Source organism: Crocuta crocuta, unplaced genomic scaffold (assembly GCF_008692635.1).
Source record: "Crocuta crocuta isolate KB4526 unplaced genomic scaffold, BGI_CrCroc_1.0 scaffold299, whole genome shotgun sequence".
NCBI lineage: Eukaryota > Metazoa > Chordata > Mammalia > Carnivora > Hyaenidae > Crocuta > Crocuta crocuta.
This window is the reverse complement of record NW_027532747.1, coordinates 9,306,991-9,329,810: the sequence shown is the minus strand read 5'-3', so window position 1 is coordinate 9,329,810 and position 22,820 is coordinate 9,306,991. Positions and strand designations below refer to the sequence as shown.

General features: G+C 55.4%; 1 protein-coding gene across 1 annotated transcript in view; it reads left to right on the top strand.

Moving 5' to 3' along the window:
* The window catches only part of RIN3 (Ras and Rab interactor 3), a 121,267-nt gene that overhangs the window by 95,933 nt on the left and 2,514 nt on the right, over nucleotides 1-22,820 (top strand). Inside the window, exons 7-10 of the mRNA XM_077780924.1 lie at nucleotides 1-1,060; nucleotides 2,960-3,306; nucleotides 16,174-16,305; nucleotides 22,251-22,414. The exon at nucleotides 1-1,060 is cut by the window's left edge and continues 306 nt beyond it. Coding sequence (XP_077637050.1) covers nucleotides 1-1,060; nucleotides 2,960-3,306; nucleotides 16,174-16,305; nucleotides 22,251-22,414 — 1,703 coding nt within the window. The remainder of the gene's footprint in view (nucleotides 1,061-2,959; nucleotides 3,307-16,173; nucleotides 16,306-22,250; nucleotides 22,415-22,820) is intronic.

Genomic DNA, 22,820 nt, shown 5'->3' with positions numbered 1-22,820 from the left:
CACCCCATGCCCCAGCACCCCCAGCCCTTCCAAGCCAGCCACCCATGACAGCCTGTGAGAGGCTTTCACGCCCCCCCACGGGCCTGGGCCCCCTCAGGGAGGAAGAGATGAAGCCAGGGGCAGCCCCTAGCCCCTTGCAGCAGCCCCCTGCCCCTCCAACCCCCGTGAAGAAGAACCTCCCGGCGGCTCCTCCCAGACGCCGCATCTCTGAAAAGGTCTCCCTGGAGGACCAGAGTGCAGGGAAGACGGACAGGGGGATGGCGGCAGAGGGGGACCAGCTGGGTGTTTCCAGGATGCCCACACTCAGCCTGCCTCCCCAGGGGACTTCAGACAGTCCTGGGGACGGGCCTCCGAGGACCGCAGAGCAAGGTCAGGAAGCAGCAGCCAAAGCCAGTGATCCGGGCAGCATGCCAGAGCCGCCGAGGAAGAGCCGACAGCCCCCAGTCCCGCCCCCCAGGAGGAAACGGATCTCCCGGCAGCTGGCCTCCGGCCTCAGGAGCCCCTCGGAGAGCACGGAGCCTTCCCCAAAGGCGGAGGCCCCTGACAGACCCACGCCCGGTCCACTCAGAGAAGGCCAAAGCCCCGTCCCCCAAGCCCGGACTCAGAGCCCGCTCGCCCCGTCTGGTGCCCGACCCCAGAGCACTCCGGAGTTCAAGGGCTCCCTGGCCTCCCTCTCGGACAGCTTGGGAGTGCCCGCCTCGGCCACTGACCAGGACTCCTACTCGACCAGCAGCACGGAGGAGGAGCTGGAGCAGTTCTGCGGCTCCGGGGGGAAGAAGAAGCCCTCGGTGATCCTGGGCAAGGCGCGCCACCGCCTCAGCTTCGCGAGCTTCACCAACGTCTTCCACGCCTTCCTGTCCAACAACCGCAAGCTGTACAAGAAGGTGGTGGAGCTGGCCCAGGACAAGGCCTCGTACTTCGGGAACCTGGTGCAGGACTACAAAGTGTACAGCCTGGAGATGATGGCGCGCCAGACCTCCAGCACCGAGATGCTGCAGGAGATCCGCACCATGATGACCCAGCTCAAGAGCTACCTGCTGCAGAGCACCGAGCTCAGGGCCNTTTCTTTCTTAGGGAGACAGTTACAAGGGCAGTTAGAAGCAAAAGAAGTATTAACGTGCATGGCTGCTGAGAGCCAGAGAAGCCTCTGCAGATCTGGTGGCTCTCGGAGGCGCCCCAGAGGGCATGGGCCACAGCCCTCTCTCATTTTGGAGATGGGGATGGAGATGGAGAAAGGACACGGCCGAGCTCCCGCAGGAGCCAGAGGCCTTGGGGGAAGCTAACCGCAGGTCCCTGCCTTCGGGTCGCTGCATCTCTGGCCGCGGAGGCTCCGGGGCTGTGGGGTCATGATGCGGCCCAGAAGGATGGGGTGCACCAGGGTGGCCGCGCGCCCTCCTGTTGCACAGGCTGGAGAAGCAGAGGGGAAGAAGGAGGTAGGGTGAGGCTGCCGAATGGCTAGAACCAGCACGAACCCCAGACGGACGCCAGACCCAGGCCTGCGTGGAAGGAAAGCGTTATCTGGATCTTTCCTGAGACCCACCCATGAGAGCGTGGGTCCCTCCCTTCCCCCCAGGGATAGGGTAGCTCAGGTGTGTTCTTAGACAGACAGGACCTGTGAGACCCCTTACTAGGCAAGAGCCGAGACCCTCCCCAGGGGATGGGGTAGCACCGAAAAGGCTTCTCAAGAACGTTCCCCTACTGTCAACCAAAGCAGACACCCATCGCCACGATGTCAAGTAGACATGAGTTCAGATCCTTGCCCAACCCCCACCTAGCTGGGACCCACACCACCAGGGCCTGCGCTGGTCCATCTGCAGAGCGGGGGGTCATGGCATGTAGGCCGCAGAGTTGCTGTGAGAGCAAAGCTGACTAAATCCCAGTCCACTGGCTGATCAGGACGCCTCTTGCATACGATGACATTTGAACAGTGAAGTAGGAGGTCACGTCGGTAGCTGCGGAGTGACTTCTCCAGGCAAAGGAAATGGCAGGTGCTAAGGCCCTGAGGCAGGAGCAAGCCAGGCAGGTTGGCAGAAAAGCCAGGAGGCCAGGGTGGCTGGAGCAGCATAAGCGCTCGGGACCTGGCAAGGTGACGAGTGAGAACAGATCACAGGGGGGAAAGCCACGGGGAAGACTTTGGCTCCTACCGTGCACGAGATGGGAGCCATTGGAGAGTTCTGAGCACGGGAATGTCGTGATCACACATACCATAACAGGATTATGTGGTTGCTGTGCTGAGAATGGATGAAAAGGGGCCAGGGCAAGAGGCTACTCACGTAACTCGAGCAAAAGATGACAATAGCCCCGGTCCAGGTGGGAGTCAGTGGAGGTGGTAAGAAGTCACATTCTGGATTTACTGTATTCTTGAGACTAGAGTCAAGTGGATTTGAGAATTCAAAGAGAGACATCAAGAATAATTCTGCCAGGGACACCTGGGTGGCTCAGTCGGTTAAGCGTCCAACTTCAGCTCAGGTCATGATCTCACAGTTCAAGCCCTGCATCAGGCTCTGTGCTGACAGCTTGGAACCTGGAGCCTGCTCCAGATTCTGTGTCCCACCCACCCTCCTCTCTTCCCCTCTTCCACTCACATTCTTTCTCTCTCAAAAATAAATAAACATTTAAATAGACACCCAGGCCTTCCACGTACAGCTGCACAGGTTGTATACTGCACAACTCCCATGTAAATAGTGCCCTTTGAAGTTGTGCGTTGGTTGACAGCCCTGTGAGGGTTTAATCAGTACCGGGCCCTATGAAAAGCATTCAGGTATAAAGTTTCAGTCCCAGACTCCATGCCCGTGTCTTTGCGGTGTGGCTTTCTGTTGAAGGTACTACACTGCCTCGTGTCTCAGAACTGCAGGGCATAACTGCTGGGGCAATGACTGTGTCCTTCCAGGGACAAGGAGATGGGGACACCGCACTGTTGGGCACAACAGCCGGGTGGCAGGATCCCGGCAGCTGGGTTCCTCACCCCCCCGCTCTTGCCCCCCCACCCCTCCACAGAAGCGATTGTGGAGTCAGCCCTGTACAAGTGTGTCTTAAAGCCGTTGAAAGAAGCCATCAACTCGTGCCTGCGTGAGATCCACAGCAAGGACGGCTCGCTGCAGCAGCTCAAGGAGAACCAGCTGGTGGTCCTGGCCACCACCACCACCGACCTGGGCGTGACCACCAGCGTGCCGGAGGCGCCCGTCATGGAGAAGATCCTGCAGAAGCTGGCCAGCATGCACAAGGCCTACTCGCCGGAGAAGAAGATCTCCATCCTGCTCAAGACCTGTAAGCTCATCTATGACTCCATGGCCCTCGGCAACCCAGGTAGGTGGGCAGGGGGAGGAGCCTGTGGGAACAGCGCTGTTGTACGGGTCTGGGACCCCCTCCTCGTCGAGGACTCCGGAGCCCTTAGCAGATGCCAGGGGAAACCTTTCCAGGGGTTCAGAGCCCTGCCGGGGCAGCACTAGGCATGGCGGAATTCCTGGGCACCCCTCCCACGTTCCCTGGGGATCAGGAGGGGGGCCGGGATTAGCCGCCACGACAGAGGAAGGCACGCAGGCCAGCCACGCTGCGCGTGTGTTGATTAGAAGGTGCTGTATTCGTGTCCTCTGGCTGCCGTAACAGAGGGCCACAAGCTAGGTGGCTGAAACAGCAGATGTGGATGGTCTCACAGTTCTGGAGGCTGGAAGTTCAAGATCAAGGGGTGGGCAGAGTCCTATTGCCTCTGAAAGCTCTAGAGAAGAGTGTGTTCCAGCCCTCTCTTCTGGGAGCTTCTGGGAGTTCTCAGCTTGTAGCAGTACACTCCAGTCTTCACGCGACGTTCTCTGTGTGTCTCTGTGCGCGCGCACGAAAGCTTCCCCATTTTGCAGGGGCGTCAGCCACGTTGGATTAGGGGACCTCCCTACTCCGGCATGACCTCATCTTAACTGATGATGTCTGCAACGGCCCTATTTCCAAATAAGGTCACACCCCTAGATACCCAGCAACATACGAATGTTGAAGGGGCTCAGTTCAACCCACAATAGCCATCATTCATTTTGGCTCACGAGGAGCTTTGGCAGTTACGCTGATCTGGCCAGGCGTGCCTGAGCCTGCCTGGGCCGCCTCACGGGTCTGTGGTCAGAGGGGGGTGTTTGGAGGCCGGCTGGGCTGGGGGCGCCTGGCTCCGATGTCGGGTGGCTGTTGTCTGGTCTGGAATGTAGGTTACTGGGCCGCGTGCTTCTCTCTCTCCAGCAGCTGAATGAGGGCCTGTGCCCATGACTGTAGTTGGGGTCCAAGAATTGGGGTCCACTCCTCGTAGTGGAGGCAGGCTGGTGAAGTGGAGGTTTTCTGGTCATGGGGCGGATGCCAGACTTTGAGACCCCGGGTCCCGTGCAGTCTGGACCCCAGAGAGCAGTCCAGAGTGCGAACTCCACAACCTCGTAAACTCCGTAAAACTCCCCACGGAAGTGAGATGCGCGTCGGAGCTCCGCTTGCTCGGTCCGGAGGGGGTGGGCGCCTGGGAGAGTGCGCGGGGTGTGCCTCCTGGCCGCAGCGCGGAGCTGAAGGTTAAGACCCTGTGGTCGCGTGGCAAGCGGCTGGCCAGGCTCTCCTCAATCCTTCCCAAGGCGAGGCAACCCCAGATCTGCAGCAGCTGGGGAGGGGAGCTCGGGGGTGTCCTGCAGTGTAGACAGGGGGCAATGGCACAACTGGATGGAGCCAGAGAGGAGACAGAGCCCTGCAGGGGCCTTGGCTGTGAGCAGCCTCGGAGCGAGAACAGATACCTGGCCTGGGACCTCGGAGGGATGTGGACGGGAAAGATCCAAGTTTCCTTCCCAGATATGTGACTGTATCCTAGCTACGTAGGTGCTTGGAGCCTTAATTTCCCCGCTCTGTTAAATGGGCACAGCCACACCCACTTTACGGGGCTCTTTGCGAGATGTGATTAAGTCAGCAAAGGAGCCTCCAGCCCAGTGCCTGGCACTTAATCAGGACAGTTACCCTCCTGTCTGAACTCCTCATTTGGAGAATCATTTCTCCTCGGAGCTGTGCCAAGGCTCCGGGTAAAGTCAGAGCTAAGGGCTCTGCAGACCCTGAGACGTTATGGGGGAGACAGTCTGGGGCGTACAGAGGACAGTTCCGTTCTCAGTAAGTCCTAGTTTACTCAGAAGCCTTGGGTTTCCTGCACTGCAATTCTTTGAAACACACTCTCTCAGCAGTGACTTGAAACACCAGGATTTTTGTTGATGGTAAATTTACTTACTAGAAACTTACCAGAGACCAGGCGGGGGGGAAGGAATAGCAAATTCTGAGGGAGAAGGAATGGATAAAAAGGCAATCGCTGGGAGAAGACATGCCCAGACGAGGCACATGAAAGAACAGAGATGAACGAGGGTGCTCATAGCTTCCCCATCCTCACAGGAGGGAGGCTGGACTCTCTCTGCTGACTCAGAAACCAGCCCCGGGCAGGGAACCTCTGAGCCCAGAAATCCAGGCCGGGGCCAGGTCTCCGTGGGAAGATTCCCCACTGAGAACACATGGGTTTCTCATCAAAGAACAGTGCATTCCCCTCCCACTGCTGGGGGAGCACTGGACTGTGAGCCCATGGGCTTCTGATCTCACCTTGGCCATTAGCAGGCAGGGGCTGCCCCCCTCCGAGCCCCGGCTTCTTCATCTGCCAAAAAAAGCAAGGGCTTGGGACTCATTCATAGACCTGGGTTTGAACTGTAGCTTCAGTGTGTGGCCTTGGACACGACGCTCGTGGGGCCTCTGCGTGTGCACAAAGCGAGGATGATAAGACCTGCTAGTCAGGTGCCATGCAGGAGAGGGGAGAATACCTAGGAAACATCTGGACGTTTTCCATCCCGGAGGCACTAATCCCCTAGGTACTAATCTCCCAGAACCTTGGTTTTCTCACTCATAAAATGGGTCTGGGAATGCATCGCAGGGCTGTTTCGAGGATCAGACACAACCAAATACATGTGTGAGTGTCTAACATGTTAGGATGTGGGAATGGCGGCCTCCCCACCACCCAGTGGTTTCCATACTGGGTTCCGGGAGGTGCCCCAGGGGCCACCAAAGGGACACAGCACAGCCTGGGCCACAAGCTTGCTTGTCCCTGTTTTCCACGTGGAATGTTGTTTGAAATAACCAGTTCTGCTGCTGAATATTTTAGCCTTTAAAGCTTCCATTTGGAAATAAGTTCAGACTTCACTACATTAAAGTAACATCCAGGGGCGCCTGGGTGACTCAGTCGGTTAGGTGTCCACCTTCGGCTCAGGTCATGATCTCACGGTTCGTGGGTTCAAGCTCCCCGTCGGGCTCTGTGCTGACACCNTTGAAATAACCAGTTCTGCTGCTGAATATTTTAGCCTTTAAAGCTTCCATTTGGAAATAAGTTCAGACTTCACTACATTAAAGTAACATCCAGGGGCGCCTGGGTGACTCAGTCGGTCATTCTCTCTCTTAAAATAACATTTTCTCTCTCAAAAATAAACATTAGAAAAAAATTTTAGGGGCACCTGGGTGGCTCAGTCGGTTAAGTGTCCAACTTCGGCTCAGCTCACGATCTCACGGTCTGTGGGTTCAAGCCCCGCATCGGGCTCTGTCCTGACAGCTCAGAGTCTGGAGCCTGTCTTCAGATTCTGTGTCTCCCTCTCTCTCTGACCCACCCCTGCTCACACTGACTCTATCTTTCTCTCAAAAATAAATAAAACATTAAAAAAAAATTTCTTTTAGGAAAAGAAAAAAATTTTAAATAGGAACATCCGCATACCCTTTATAGATTGTTAACATCTTGTTTCATTTGCGCAATCGCTTGCATACTCTCTCTCTGCACACAGAACGTGTTTCTGGAATCATCTGAGGGTATGTTACTTACATCTTGGCCCTTTACCCCTAGGTACTTTTCTTTTTTCTTTTTTAAGTTTTTTTTTTTTACTGTTTTATTTCTTTCTGAGAGAGAGACAGAGACAGCGTGAGCAGTGGAGAGGCGGAGAGAGAGGGAGACACAGAATCCGAAGCAGGCTCCAGGCTCCCAGCTGTCAGCACAGAGCCTGACGTGGGGCTCGAACCCACAAACCATGAGATCATGACCTGAGCCGAAGTCGGACCCTTAACCGACTGAGTCATCCAGGAGCCCTTTTTCTAAGAACAGGGACATTCTCTTGCATAACGGCAGTAAAGTTGTCCACTTTGTAAATTCACGTTGATACAATATTTTTACCTAGGCCACCATCTGTATCCCAGGTTGTCGCTGGAGCCACTAAGGTCCTTGCTGGCCTGTCCTCCTCCCATTCGGGATCCGGTCAAGGGTCGGGGATCACAATTAGCTGCCATGTGTCTTTTACCCCCAGAACATTTCCACAGCCTTCCTTTGTTTTCTTATGGCGTCAATATTTTGCAGGAATACAGGTTTCCCTCCCCATCCCCCACCACTGGTTCTTTTTGATGAAAGTTCCTCATTTTGTGTTTATCAGATGTTTCCTCATGATTAGATTGAAGTTATGCACTTTCGGCCAGACCTCGACCGACTCTTAAATTCTCTTCCCCCTTTGACATGAGGCCATCTCAGGACCCGGCCCCCTACCCCAGACAGTCAGCTCACACCTCCCTTCCGCCAGGTGCTACTCGGAAGTGTGGCCCGCGGACCAGCAGCCCTGCATGGGAGCCACGGGCGACCCCGTGGAAAGGCACACTCCGGCTTGGGCCCCGCCCGCCTCTGCCACTGACCCACTCAAAGCCGAAAACAGCCCTTCTCTCCCACCCGCTCCCCCACCCGCCCCCTCACCTCCAGGGAAGACGCCCCACCTGTCTGCCCCTGAGCCATTGCGTGACACTGGCAGTACCAGCCCGTGGGGTCCCTGTGGCCTGGCTGCTGGCAAAACCCGCTGGAGCACAAAGCGAGGGGCTGAACTTAGAGTCGCCTGCGTTAACTGGCCAGGCCGTCTTTTCCAGAAGGGGATTGATTGTTCTTTATGCCCAGGGCACAAAAGGACCAGGATTTGAAGCCAGCATTTCCTCACCCCCAAGCCTGTGCTTTGATGGCTATAGCCGGCTGCCAGCCTCGGGACAGATCCCAGGGCTCCTGAATCCCTGGCCCGTGTCTCCTCCACAGGAGCAAGTTCAGGGGCCTGTCAGGCAGAGCGGGTGTCCGCAGAGACACATGGCTGTGGGCAAGCTTGGCCCTCCGTCCTGCAGCCAGGGGCAGACTGGGTTGCCCCTGGACTTGGGGAGAGCAGCTAGAACTTCTAGAATCGTTTCTCCCGCTGCTTTCACAGACAAGCTCTTCCCACCTTCTCAAAGTCTAAGAACATTCTCGCTGTCTGAGAACAGGGTTGGCCTTGCCATTGGGGAGAAATAGATTCAAGTCCAAGAGCCCCGCCCCTCAATGCAAGAGGGAGGAAGAAAGGGGAGTGTGGCATGTATGCACGCAGGACTCTTTCTAAAAGAACATAAAGAACCTTCTTTTGACGAAGAGCAGGCAACAGGAGGTGGGGGGGGCAATGAAGGCCAACAGGTTGCCTTTTTCTGTGCCTTCAGCATTCTGAGTAAACACCCGGATGCCACGCTGCACAAGATGGAGCCTGGCTCCTGACCCTGGGGGAAGGGTGCCAGCAGCTGGGTGTTTGGATATAAGGGCCAAGGGGTGGTGGTCTCAGGGTCTCGTCTCTTCCGGCTGCAGGGCCCACGCCCACGGCCTGTGCGGCTGGACCGGCCCGTGGGCTGAGCTCTCCGAGGAGGAACCTGGTGAGGGCTGCAGGGATGCAGTGCTGCTCAAAGCAGAACTGAGGCTTAAGCAGCGTCTGCAGAAAGCCCAGTGACCCAACAGGGGGAACTCTGGAGGAGGGTTCAGTGGGCGGAGGGCTGGCTTCGCATTCCACCTCGGCCACAGACTGGAGGGGGGGCCTCCACCCCGGCTTCCCTCCTCCCTCCCCGNTGCGGCTGGACCGGCCCGTGGGCTGAGCTCTCCGAGGAGGAACCTGGTGAGGGCTGCAGGGATGCAGTGCTGCTCAAAGCAGAACTGAGGCTTAAGCAGCGTCTGCAGAAAGCCCAGTGACCCAACAGGGGGAACTCTGGAGGAGGGTTCAGTGGGCGGAGGGCTGGCTTCGCATTCCACCTCGGCCACAGACTGGAGGGGGGGCCTCCACCCCGGCTTCCCTCCTCCCCAGGCTCCTCCGGCTCTTTCAACTGCGCAGCCGGGAGTTCAGACCAGACCAGTTGCAGAGAGCTGTCTGGAGACTGCAGACATAGCTGGGGACCGCCTGCAGGGGGCAGTGGAGGGACGGGAGGGCGGGCCGGCCCGCTGCACCCACTGTGAACCAACCGGAGAAGCCAAGTTCTGCATGCAGCACCCCTTTATGAAAGGCTTCCCGGGGCTCAGTCGGTTAAGCGGCAGACTCTTGACTTCGGCTCAGATCGTGACCTCACGGTTCACGGGATCCAGGCCTGAGTTAGCCTCGCTGCTGACAGTCTGGAGCCTGCTTGGGAGTCTCCCTCCCCCTTTCGCTGCCCCTCCTTGGTGCGCACGCGCTCTCCCTCTCTCTCACATATAAATAGACGTTAAAAAAGAAATGAAAGTCTTCCGCTACAAAAGAAAACTGGATCCCTGCCTTGATAGCTGCTACACGCTCCCATTCCACGTTGTGGGTACATTCATTCACCCAACAGTCGGACTAACACGGAGTGACGATATGGATGTTAACAGGAGAACCCGGTCCCGGTGTCTAAGATGATCACAATTCAAGTGGGAAAACGGAGCGCTAAACAAGTGACAGTCATACCGTATGGCAAATGATGTCCACCCATTCATGTGGCAGGTGTGTTCATTAAGAACCCAGTGCAGGTCAGGCACAGTGGAAACGCTGTGGGGACGAGAAAGCCCCTGTCCTCACAAAGCGTTCATTCTAGTGAGGAGAGGCAGGAAATCAACACAGAACCCCAAGTATAAGCTGTGCCATCAGATGCTGAAACGTGCCAGCAGGCTGAACCAAACCGGGCGAAGGGTCTGGGGAACTTCAGAGGCCTTTGCCGTTCTGTGTTGGGTGGTCAGGGGAGGCCTCTGTGAGTTAACATAGAGGATTCGTCTTTCCATTCTGCAGGGACAGGGCAGAGGACACCCGTCGTAAAGGCATTCGCCTAATTGGTGGGGCGTGCGGGTCTTCAGTTAATACTTCCATGAGGAAGAAAGTGGCTTTAAGCAGGAATCATGGTGGAGGGTAAGAGCCAAAGCGCATCACAGTCCTGAGCCGTGTCTGCCCCAGGACAGTTGCACCAGCCACCACTTTCAGTAAGAGCTCAGTCAGCAAATTTGGAGGGGCAATTACAGTAAGATGATGCACCCTTCCTCTATCTAGATCAGGAGTCTGCAAACTAGCGCCTGGAGGTCAACTCTGGCCCCTACTTGATTTTGTAAATAGACTCATCGAAACAGCTCCATCCATTTATTTTCAGTGTCTGTGCCTGCCTTTGTTACAACCGCTGAATGGAGCAGTTGAGATAAAGACTGCATAGCCCTTGCAACTAAAAATAACTACTACCTGGCCCTTTACAGAAAGATATGCCAACTCCTCTTTTAGATAATTCTTCCCAGAGGACAAAACCTAATTTTTAACCAGCCGCAGCGGCTTGGCACTCCCAACCACCCCGCGTGACAGTCTGAGTGAGGTGGTTGTTGTTTTAATGTGTATTTATTTTTGAGGGAGAGACAGAGTGTGAGCAGGGATGGAAGAGGGGCAGAGAGAGAGGGCTCCAGGCTCCGAGCTGTCAGCACAGAGCCCGACGCAGGGCTCGAACTCACGAACTGTGAGATCATGACCTGAGCCGAACTCGGATGCTCACCCAGCTGAGCCCCCCAGATGTCCCCAGTCTGAGTGAGTTTTATTATCAGCCTCAGTTTTCACACGAGAAAACTGAGGCTCAGAGTGAGTGGCCCCACATCACACAGTGAAGCAGCCGCATTGAGGGGCTCCTAATACAGTGCTCCTCACAGTCTGCATGAGGTGAGCGCATCCAGCTCCTTTTTATTAGAACTCTCCAGAAAACCTGCCCGCTGGCAAAATATGCACAAGGCACCGAGCCAGCTGTTTAAAGTGTGATTGGCGGGGCGCCTGGGTGGCTTAGTCGGTTAAGCGTCCGACTTTTGCTTAGGTCATGATCTCGCGGTTCATGGGTTCGAGCCCCGCGTCGGGCTCTGTGCTGACTGCCAGCTCAGAGCCTAGAGCCTGTTTCAGTCTGTGACTCCCTCTCTCTCTGACCCTCCCCCTGCTCATGCTGTCTCTCTCTCTCTCTCTCTCTCCTAGAAATAAATAAAACATTTAAAAAAATAAATAAATAAAGTGTGATTGGCTCTCCACCACCCCCCCCACCCCCCACCATCCATACCTACAGATAGAAAACAGATGTGACTTTGGCACAAAAAGAAAGCAGAAATCACCAGGCAGTGCAGGCTGTGGCCCGGGAGGCACAGCCCGATGTCGGGGTCTCTGACCCGTGCAAGCCAGACGATCCGGTCACAGGACAGTTACCTGGGGACCATGTCTGGGTGTCCCAGCGCCGCTGCCTGAGGCCCCCTGTGCACAGGCTGAGCTCGTGCCCTGGGCTCCTGGCTTCACGGGAAGGAGAACGCAGCCCTACATGGCCCTGGAATATCAGGGAAGAGCCAGGGCATTTAAACGATGCTTGCAGCTTCTGTTCATCCGTAGGAAGCTAGCCGATCAGAGAGCCTGAGTGGGCACTGCCACCCACAGCAAGGAAGTGAGACCCAGATTCTGGTCACAGATCCGTTACCAACCGGCTGCGGGGCTTTGAGCAAATTTCTCTCGTCTCTGAACTTCGGCTTCTCACAGTGAGATTGGGCTTGATGAATCCAGGGCCACTGGTGTCCTCAGTCCGCTGGTCAGGCTGTGAGATGATCAGGCGCCTCTCTCCCCTCCACGTTCACGTTGGCAGCTTCAAGTGGGCAGCTGTGGAAATATTTATGCCACCGACATCGGCAAACCTGCAAATCGGAGCTTATTGTTCCCCGCGGAGGGGCAGCACACCACTGTCTCAGACCCACAGCGGATCCCGGCATCCTTGACCATGGCCTCAGCCCTGGACAGGCCAGAGCGGAGGCCGGTGGGAACACACGTGTGGCTCTGTTGTCATCCCGAGCCCTGTGCTGGGGACTGGAAAGGCAGCGATGGGGCAGAGGCTCAGGAAGGTGGAGACTTTCCCAAGCTCACCCAGCCTCTGTCCCTGCTTTCAAGGAGCTCACAGTCCAAGGAAAAGGGCAGGCTCTGAACTAATCGAGGTATTTGGGGGCTGGGGCAGAAAGTGTCCTGCTGTGCCTGAGGATGTGGGAGAGGGCAAGGAGGGAGAAGTTTTCCAGAGAGCTAGGGAGAGTGTCCCTGGCAGAGGCAACCAGTGTGCAAAGGCATGAGGAATGGAGTTCAGGAAATGGCCCACGATTCAGCACAGAGGAATGTTGTGTGGGAAGGTGAGGAAGGCAGCATGTCATTCTGAGTTGGAAGTTGGAAAGTAAGAGTGTACAATAAGCACCGGTGGCTGGGAGCAGTCTCGGAGGGCTTCATGGAGGAGGTGGAACTTGAAGGAAGAACGTTGAAGTAGCGGGGACATGGGATCGCGGGTAAGAAAGAGTTGGATTCAAGTCCTGGTTCACCACACCGCAGCCATGCAACCCCAGCTTAACCTCGCTGGGACTCACTTTCCTCATCTATAAAGTGGGCACAATGGCTCTAACCCACCTCACAGAGTTGTTATAGGAATCCATTGATATCATATTTATAAAAGCTGCTTTGCTTCTGGAATGGCCCGTGAATGTTGGTGCTGTGTGGGAGGGGGAAGGCAAGAACAAGCCAGATAGGTGACTGCGGCAAATACCCAGGGGCCAGAATGCAGGTGACTTGTTCTCAGGCCAGCAACTAGACAGTGTGGCTGGCAGAGGGTAATCCTATCAGACAGGTGTTTATGGGCCCAATTGTGGGAGTCCTTGAATGCCATGGTAAGAGATCCAGACTTGATTCTCGAAGCAGAGGGGAGCCATTGATGGTTCTTGAGAAGAGAAATAGCATGATCAGAGCTGCACTCGCAGGAGATGAGTTAGTGGAGAGTGGATCAAAGGACAGAGACCCTGCTGGGAGGGGAGGCTTAGGGAGGAGGACTGGAAAAGCAAAGGGCGAGGGCAGGGAGCGGTCAGGAGAAGCCTCATCTGGGGCTCTGGCCTGCCTGCCACAGGGAACAGAGCCCCGGAGGAAGGGGGGGACTCCCAGGCCTTGCGCCCCAGGACAGGGACAGGGAGGGGTGGGCTCCCTAACAGAATGGGGAGGTTGGCAGCCAGGCTGGTTTCAGGAAATGAGGAAACCCTTGGTTTGGCCCCCGGTGAGGGGAAGGACTCGTGGGGGTCTCTGCAAAGGTCCACGGGGCCTGGGAAGCTTGGGGCGGGCGCGGGGCTCTGGATTCATTCACTCACCCAGCACCCCTCCCTGCTCACCGCCGCTGTGCCCTGCTCTGTGTACTGGGGAGGCAGAGGGGGGTGTTCACGGGTGGCTGGAGGGACAGGCGTGGGATGACGAGCGCCCCTGCAGTGAGGTGGCCAAACACAATGTGCGGGGAACCAAGGAGGTGCGCCCCGAAGCCCTTCCTGAGCGCCGGCCAGGCTTCTCAGGGAGCGCATGGGGAGGCGGAGAAACACACGAACCACGGGGCCGTCCCCGCAGGGCACGGAGCCTCGGTCCTAAACCTCGGGCCAGAGCTGCACCATCCTTCTTGCTGAAAGTCACTGTCCCCGGAAGCAGAGCTTCTGGCCCTTACAACTACAGCCGTCTGGGGCCGAGTGAATCTTTGTGACGGAGGGCTGCCCTGGCGCCGGCAGCACCCCCACTCTGGGGTGACAACCCAGAAGGACTCCAGACACTGCCAAGGGGCCCCTGAAGGGCAAGACCGCCCTGGCTGAGAACCACTGCTCAAAAGCAAACTCGCTTGCCTGCTTGTATCCCGTGGTGAGTTATTAACACAACCCCGACAAGAAATCGCTGTTCTAGGAGGCGCAGTAAAAACTCAATCAGCTCTAAGCCGGCGCGTGAGTTATAGGCGCATCCTGAAAAGCACAGGACTGTTTCACGTCAGTTCCTAACTCATCACTCAAGCAAGCAAGAATCTCCTATAGGCCAGGATTCTGATAATTAAATTATCAGCATGAATAACATCTCCCGGCACAAAATCTTTCCCCACGAACTCTTGGATTGTGTTTCGGGCTCATAAAGGTTTAGGGGAGAGCTTTCTCCAAAACGGACTAATTCTGTGCAGGGAGGGGACAGGAGCTTTGAAGCAAATAACCAGAGAGACTCAGGACACAGAGCCGCAGGGGCGCCTGGGGGGCTCAGTCAGTTAAGTGTGTGATTCTTGGTTTCGGGTCAGGTCATGATCTCACGGTTCATGAGTTTGAGCCCCTCATCGGGCGGTGCTCAGGATTCTCTCTCTACCACTCTCCTCCCTCAAAATAAATAAATAAACATTAAACACACACACACACACACACACACACACACCAGTGATTTATTCCACCCTCTCGTACCGGTGCAGCTGGTATTATTCCGCTCCTCTCCCAGGTCCTCAGTGATCCAGGCTCCCCCATTTTTGTCTCTTCCTCGACCTCAGGGCATTTTCCTCTGAATGGCAATGAAACGAAATCACCAAGTGTAAGTAGCCCTGATGTTTGCCCAGGGAACTTGCCTGCCACCTCCTCCAGATGAAGCCACGCGTGAAATTCTCATGTTAGCCTTAAGCATTCGAAAAATAACTTGATTCCCCAAGAAACTGGTGTATTTTCTTCCCATGGTCAGTAAGAACAGTGTCACGGATTGTGTCTTCCTTTCCCTTTGGCCACCAGGAAACTCAAAGCCAAACTTGTGCCACGAAACGAGTGATTGTACGGGTCTTGGCTTATTTGTGTGTTGTTTTTTGTTTGTTTTTGTTTTTGTTTTGCTGCGGCGTGCGATTTCCCTTGTAATCTATGTTTCCCTGATGTTTACATTTTGATTTTGATTTTACCTTTTTATCCTGCATTTCCCGATGGTCACCCAAATCCTTCATAAAACGTGCCAAGTAGAAATACATCTTCTGAAAGAATGTAATTGCTTAGCATGTATTTAGACCGGTTATTCATCTCACCCAAGACACAAAGGGCAGCAGTCATGGTATGGATCTTTCTGGGGCCACACCTAGGCCGGGTAACTTCCAGCTGAGTCTGGAGACCTTTGTCCGAGCCCTAGGCCTCCTTTGGTAAGAGGAAGTGAGAAGGTAGGCTGGGGACCCCTCATGGCCATTCCTCACGGTGCAAAGCAGCTCAGCCAAGCTTTCCTTTGCCCTCGTGCACTCAGAGACCTGCCCACATGCCAGCTGAGGGACTCCAGGGGACCCTGTCCTTGTAGGAATTCTTCCCCTCCACATCTAGCCTGTGACTTTGAATTGGCAAGCAGTCAGTCTCAAGAGCCAGCCCAGAGCCAAGCAGGGAAGGCCTCTCCTAGGCCCGCAGTCCACACTGTCACTTCCCCAAGGCGTCTATTATTGTCAAGATGCTCTGAACCATGGAAACATCTCCCACAAAAGCAGAAGTGATGGGTTATTCCTTTCAGAAGTATTTACGTGTTAAAAGAACCCCCCTCGGGAAAGGGCCCTGTTTCACCCAGTAGAGTGAAGGTTGAATGGTGGAATTTCCAACCGCATAGAACTAATCGAGGGAAGGCTTTCTGTTTTGCGTGGGTGGAGAGGGAGATGTGGTTAAAACAGACAGGGAACCTTCCCGAATACCTCACTGTTAGGCAGCTGCTTCTGGGTGGCTCCCTGAGTAAGTGTGATACGAACTTGACTGCCAAATAAGCAGCAAGGGTGGGAGGCACCTGGCTGGCTCAGTCGGTAGAGCGTGCAACTCATTCTCAGGGTTGTGAGTTCAAGNCCCCCCCCCCCGGGGGGGGGGGTGGGGGTGCCTCTCTCAGTTCCTTCTTCCTAAACCTGGACTGTGTCTCAGACTTCCCCCAGAAGGCTGATCCCAGATCGCCCCGGCCTGAGTCATGAGAAAGCTGCAAGATTCCTCTTCCAGGGGAGATCGTCCCCTCGCTCCCCCAACGAACCACTGTCCTCTTCCCCTGGGCAGAGAACGGCTCACAAGAAGAACCTCGCACTCACCACCTTCTACATCCTTTCTCCTCCCAGGCAAGCCCTACGGCGCAGACGACTTCCTGCCTGTGCTCATGTACGTCTTAGCCCGCAGCAACCTAACGGAGATGCTCCTCAACGTGGAGTACATGATGGAGCTCATGGACCCGGCCCTGCAGCTGGGCGAGGGTGAGTCACTGCCCCAGGCCCACCTCTGGGTCCCCAGGGCCCACTGCATGCCACCAGCCTCAGGGCCCGGTAAGCAACTTCCTGGATGCCAGATTCCACTGAGCCCTGAGGACAAGACCCAGGGCCCGGACACAGGCCCTGTCCTGGGGGAGCTCACAGACTAGCAGGGGAGCTGGGCCAGTTAAGAGACCTTGTCGCCACTGCTTGACGAATGCTGGAATGGTGGGAAACCCAAAGTGTGTAGGAGCACGTTGCCCGGGCTGTGCAGGGCTTCCAGAAGGAGGTGATACCTGAGCTGAGCAGTGAAGGCTGGAGAGGAGCCAGACAGTTAAAGAAGTGGGAGAGGCATTCTTGACAGAGGAAACAGCATTTGCTGGTAGCATAAAACATAAGGCTGCAGCAGCGGGTGGACCCAGGGGAAAGGAGTCTGAGCAGGGAATAAGGATCAGTTCTTAGACAGGGGTGGCCCCCTGCTCATGCCACCGAGGCCAGGACGAGGAACCCTGGACTCACGAATAGGATGATGGCGGAAGTGTGGTTTGCCCGCCCCACGCTCAGTTTCCCTTCCCCTTTCCTCCTTCCCACCACTTCCCCCCACCCACTTAGCCTTGGCCACTCCTCCACCAAGAATCCTTGAGGTACAGGCAGCCCAGCTATCAGCTCTGACACATCAGCCCCAAAGGACAGAGTGACACTCTCAGGGCTCGAGTGTCCCCTCTGGGCCTTGTGGTTCTTGAGATAAGCTGGTCCACTTTACATCTGTTTGCATTTTTAGCCTGTCTCTGGGGTGACAGTGTGACATGGCTGGTTCTGTGAGTTCTTGGAAACTCAGGGGAGCGTGTAATACCTTGAAGTTTGCTATCACATATAACTTTGACTAGGGCTCTGTGACCTCTGGAGCTATGTTTTTTCCTCTTTAGTTAAAAGTGTTCTGCAGTTAGCCCCGTGTTGGGCTCCACTCTGGGCATGGAGCCTGCTTAAGAGTCACTCTCTCCCTTTTCCTCTGCCCCTCCCCCACTCGTGTGTGTGCGTGTGTGTGTGTGTGTGTGCACTTGCGTGAGCACTCCCTCTCTCTCTCTCTCTCTCTTAAAAAAAATTTTGCAGTTGTAACAACCCGTCTTCCAGAGGTGTAGGAATTCAATGGAAGCCAAGCTTCCTTAAGCAGTGATTATCTGCTGCCCAGTGTAACCATCCATCCATCCATCCATCCATCCATCCATCCATCATCCACCCACCCATCTATCTCTCCTTCCATCTTCCACCCACTCATCATCCACCCACCTGTCTATCCATCTGTCCATCCATCATCCCACCCACCAGTCATCCACCCACCCATCCATCATCTACCCGTCCACCTACCCACTCACCCATCCATCCACCCATTCATCCATCTACCCATATACCTATACACCTACCCATCCATCCGCCCTTTCTTTCATCCATGCATCCATGCATCCATGCATCCATCTGTCCATCCGTCCATCCTTGCATCCACCCACCCACCCATCCATCCATCCATCCATCCATGCATCCATACATGCATCTATCCATCCATCCATCTATCCGTGCATCCACCCATCCATCCACGCTTCCACCCACCCACCTATCCATCTTTCAAATTTTCCACCGAGGGCACTGCTGCTGATCAACCTGGGAAGAAATCACTTACAAATTCTGTTAAAGAACTAGCCCCAGCCCCATAGGTTGTTGTAAGGTCTTAGAGACAATGTCTGAGAAAACCATTTGAGGGGTGGAAGAATGGAGCTAGAGCACGGGGCTCTGCCACGGTCCGAGCACTGGCTTGCTCTCCAGCAGCAGTCAGCCACACCCTGGCCACTATGACTCCTACTCCGTCCTCGGCCTCAGTCTTTGTGGCCAGAGGAGGCTCCAGACCAGGCACCGCGGCTGAGCAGGGAGAGGGCAGGAACATCCTCGGCCCAGCTACCCTCTCCTAATGCACCTGCACTCCCCACCACATCCTGCCGTGGCCTCCTAGGATCCTTCTTCCTGTTCCTGAAGGCTACCCAGGGTTTGGGTAGGAAAGCCAAGGTCCTTCAGGCAGGAATGCTGGTCTATTCTGGCCTATGTTAAGTGTTTTTGAGACAAAGGCAAGTGCCAGTAAATACGTAAAGGTCTTAGTTCACAGTTTCTGACCCAAGGCTACCTGAATGCCCTGCACCCTGCCTGCCCTCTTTCAAATTTAAGTCACCAGTGTCTGGCCCCATGAGAAGATTCCTTTTTTTTTTCTTTTTAAGAACCTAGGTCCTTTTTTTTTTTAAGGTTTATTTTTTTATTTTTGAGAGAGAGCAAGCACAAGCTAAGGACAGGCAGAGAGGGAGAGGGACACAGAATCCAAAGCAGGCTCCAGGCTCTGAGCTGTCAGCACAGAGCCCCACGTGGGGCTCGAACCCACGAATCCCGAGCTGAAGTAGTTGGACGCTTACCTGATGGAGCCACCCAGATACCCCCACGTGGGAAGATTTCTAAGGAATCCTTGAGGTTTACGCTGGAAGTAAAGAGGCGGGCAGGGCATAACCTTGCCATGCACTGTACACGGTCCCTCCCAGCAGCCCTGACCCCTGACAGCGGCGACAGGCCCTGCCTGTGGCAGCTCTGAGACCCAGAGGCCGCACACACCAAGAGGCCTCCCTGACCTCTCCCTGTTCCTACTCTGAGAGTCAAGGTGGGAAGTCCCAACACCTAGCGCAGGCCCGGCCTCACAGGCATGGCCTCTGGTCATGAAATGACGTGAGGGTCTCCAGCCTGGGCCCGGCTGCCCACCTTCAAGTCTGATAGCCAGCTGACCTCCATCGAGAAGTGTGTGGGCCTAGGGGCCCAGGGATAGAGCCCAAGGGGGACGGTGTTCCTGAGTTTCCCCAGCCTTGCCTCCTGCCCTAACTGGCTGGTGCGGCACACAGGGTGCTCTGCCCCCAGAGCCCCTGAGGGGCAGGTAAAAAGAAGAGCCTGCCTGCAGGGGAATGGGTGGCAGAGCCCCTCCCCCTGGTGCTCTGAGCTCAGAGATGCCTGGGACAGGGGTGGGCTCTCAGGGAGTCCCCGCCCCATCAGAGAGTTCCCACTCTTGAGGACTGCAGTTCCTCCATCCACAGAGGAGAACTAATACCGGTGTGGTAAAAAGGGCGGTTTGCAGGCGGGATTTCGGTCCCGGTTCTGCGTCTGGTTGGCTGGAGACCTTGGACAAGTCCTTTAACTTCTCCAGATTGCGAAAGCATGTGTGGTAGGCTAGATGTGGGGTTTTCACACTGCCCGGGCGCTCTCGCATCCTGCATTTAACCAAAGACCTGCAAGTCTGATTGCATACACTTTGAGACCTCCGTTTTCTTTCAGCTGGTTCCGAGGCTGTTCATTTGGTTAAAAAAAAAAGACCAGCAATTGGGTCCTGCTTTCTTTGAAGCAGGCTTATCAGGCATGAGAGATCAGAGACTTCCTGTAAGAAGTAGAGAGGGCCTGAACATTGGGCTGATTGGATCCCAGCCTCCTTCTAGCCTCTCTCTGCAGCTCCCACAAATCTGGGGAAATAAGGGCAGACGGGAGACCCAGGCGACCACTGTGGATGGAGCTGGAGCCAGCTCAAGAAAGCCCAGACCTCTTCTAGAAGCACCCTCATGGTTGTTTTTGCCCACATGGCCTCTGCACTCTGACTGACAGCTGGCCAGGCTGTGCAAGTATCTTTTTTTTATTATTAAATAATTTAAACATGTATTTATTTTTGAGAGACAGAGTGCGAGCGGGCACTCAGAGAGAGGGAGACACAGAATCTGAGGCAGGCTCTAGGCTCTGAGCTGTCAGCACAGAGCCAGGCACAGGGCTTGAACTCACAGACCATGAGATCATGACCTGAGCTGAAGTTGGACCCTTAAACGACAGAGCCACCCAGGCGCCCCTGTGCAAATATCTTTTTTTGTTTGTTTTACATTTATTTATTTTTGAGAGAGAGAGTGAGACAGAATATGAGTGGGGAAGGGGCAGCGAGAGAAGGAGACACAGAATCTGAAGCAGGCTCCAGGGTCTGAGCAAGCATTCAGCTCAGAGCCTGACGCGGGGCTCGAACTCACGAACCGTGAGATCATGACCTGAGCCAAAGTCGGACAGTTAACTGACTGAGCCACCCAGGCGCCCCTGTACAAATATCTTAATTGGGGTAGTGAGTTTTCTCCATCAAAGGACAACACTCTCACTAAAGGGAACCAACCAGCTCCCAAACTCATGGTGGGAGGGGTTGCCTGCCACCTAGTGGTCGTAGCAGGCACTGCATGTCATGGCCCCAAGACAAGGGGAAGTTGGCTGGGAGAGGGTGAGAAGCCTCTCGAGCATTACCTCCCTCACGTCACCTAACCACCTGCATTACTCACATTTTACTGGGCCCTGCCCTTGACAGTATTCATCTCACTTACTTTTTACAACATTCCGGGAAGAGTAAATGAGGAAAGGGAGGCGTAGAGAGGACAGTAACTCCCCCGAGATCCCAAGGCCAGCTGCTGAAGGGCACAGACCTGGGATGTGCTCTCCGACTCTGAAACTGAAGGCTGTCGGTCCGTGCATGCAGTCGGCTCCTCCATTACCAGCCAGGGAGACGTGATCTCAACGGGAGACGGGGCCCTGGGGACACGCCAGCTACCGGAGCTAGACGCTCAGGACAGTGAGGGCCGGGGGCCGCAGGGGAGGGTGTCCGGCACAGTAGGCTTTAAGCTCAACTGGAAAGGGATGCACAGGAGTGGTTTATTGGCTCTTCTCTGATATGTGATGCCAACCCAAGTTATGTGTTAGCTTTGACTTTAGCCTCACAGCCTCCCCAGCCAGGGCGTGCGCTTCTTCCATCCTGGTGTGGAATTTGTACGCATGTGTCAGCAGCTTCGTCCAATGTAATAGGAATGCTCAGGGCTGCAGGTAACTCATAGTGTAACTAATAATGGTGCGAATCAGAGAGAGGCGCTGGTTCCTCTCTTCAAGCAAGAAGTCCTGGGAGGGGCGCCGGGGTGGCTCTGTCGGTTGAGTGTCCAGCTTTTCGTTTCAGCTCAGGTCTTGATCCCAGGGTCGTGGGATCGAGCCCCATATCCACACTAAGCGTGGAGCCTGCTTAGGATTCTCTCTCCCTCTCCCTCTGCCCCTCTCCCTGGCTCACGTGCTCTTTCGCTCTCGCTCTCTCTCTCTCTCTCAAAAAGAAGTAAAAAGGAATGGAGATATAAAGAATTTGAATTTTTTACTTACTTTAAATCTTTTTAAAAATGTGTGTAAAAGTATAACCATAACTAAAATTTTTCTACATCTTTTAAAATTATGCTTTAGACACATGATATCTAAAAATGCGATATCATATCATTATATATATTTATATAAGTGCCTGTGTATATTTTATATATACCCTAAAGACATCCACGAATATCAGTTTCTTGTGTGTCCTTTAAATTTTAAAACCTTCCAAAACTCATTTGAAAATTAAAAACTCATTTTAAAAATAAACTCCGGAGGCACCTGGGGGGTGCAGTCGGCTTAGTGACCAACCTACTTCAGCTTAGGTCATGATCTCACAGTTCCTGAGCTCCAGCCCTGCATCTGATCACTGCTGCCAGCACGGAGCCCGCTTCGGATCCTCTGCCTGCCTCTCTCTCTCTCTCTCTGCCCCTCCCCACTCACGTGCACTTGTGAGTTCCCTCTCTCTCTCTCAAAAATGAATAAATATTTTAAAAATAAGGAAGTTCCATCCTGAAGGGGAGCCAAAGGCCATCTTTGAGCAGGGCCTGACAGCGGGGACGGGGTGGGGGAGGGGAACGCTGGAATTCAGGAAGCCGGTGAATTTGCAGGGGTGAGGGCAGGGCCGCCGCCGCAGCTCCGCAGGGGCCGGTGCCGCAGGTGCTCCCCCAGGCGGCCGAGCTTGGAGAAGCCGGCAAGGGGGTCCCAGCTCAGCCTCCACACCCGGGTCTCCGCAGGTTCCTACTACCTGACCACCACCTACGGGGCCCTGGAGCACATCAAGAACTACGACAAGATCACGGTGACCCGGCAGCTGAGCATGGAAGTGCAGGACTCGATCCACCGCTGGGAGCGCCGGCGCACGCTCAACAAGGCCCGGGCGTCGCGCTCCTCCGTGCAGGTGACGCCTGGGGCGCAAGGGCGGAGGGTAGGGGGCGGGTGGGCCCCCCCCCCGACGCCAGTCCCGCGGCTCTCCGGACGGGCTGCAGGGCCAGGGCTTTAGAAAAGTATCGCCAGGCATCATGGGGGTTTCGCTGAGCAGACAAGGCAGGAGGGGAGGAATGAGACCCTATCCAGCGCTCCTCAGCGCCTGCTGTGTCCTGATGTCCAAGTGCGCGTGCCCTGCTGTGCCTGGAGGTGTGGACCTAGCCTTGCAGACCGGCTTGGGGGAGCCCACGGGCTGATCCACAGCCTGGCCCCTTTCGTCCCCGGACGAATGCCGCCAAGGTGCCCCTGCGCCCAGCCTGGTCCTCCCATCCAGCCACGCGTGTCCCCACCTCTGTCTAGACACAGCATTCAAGCCATGG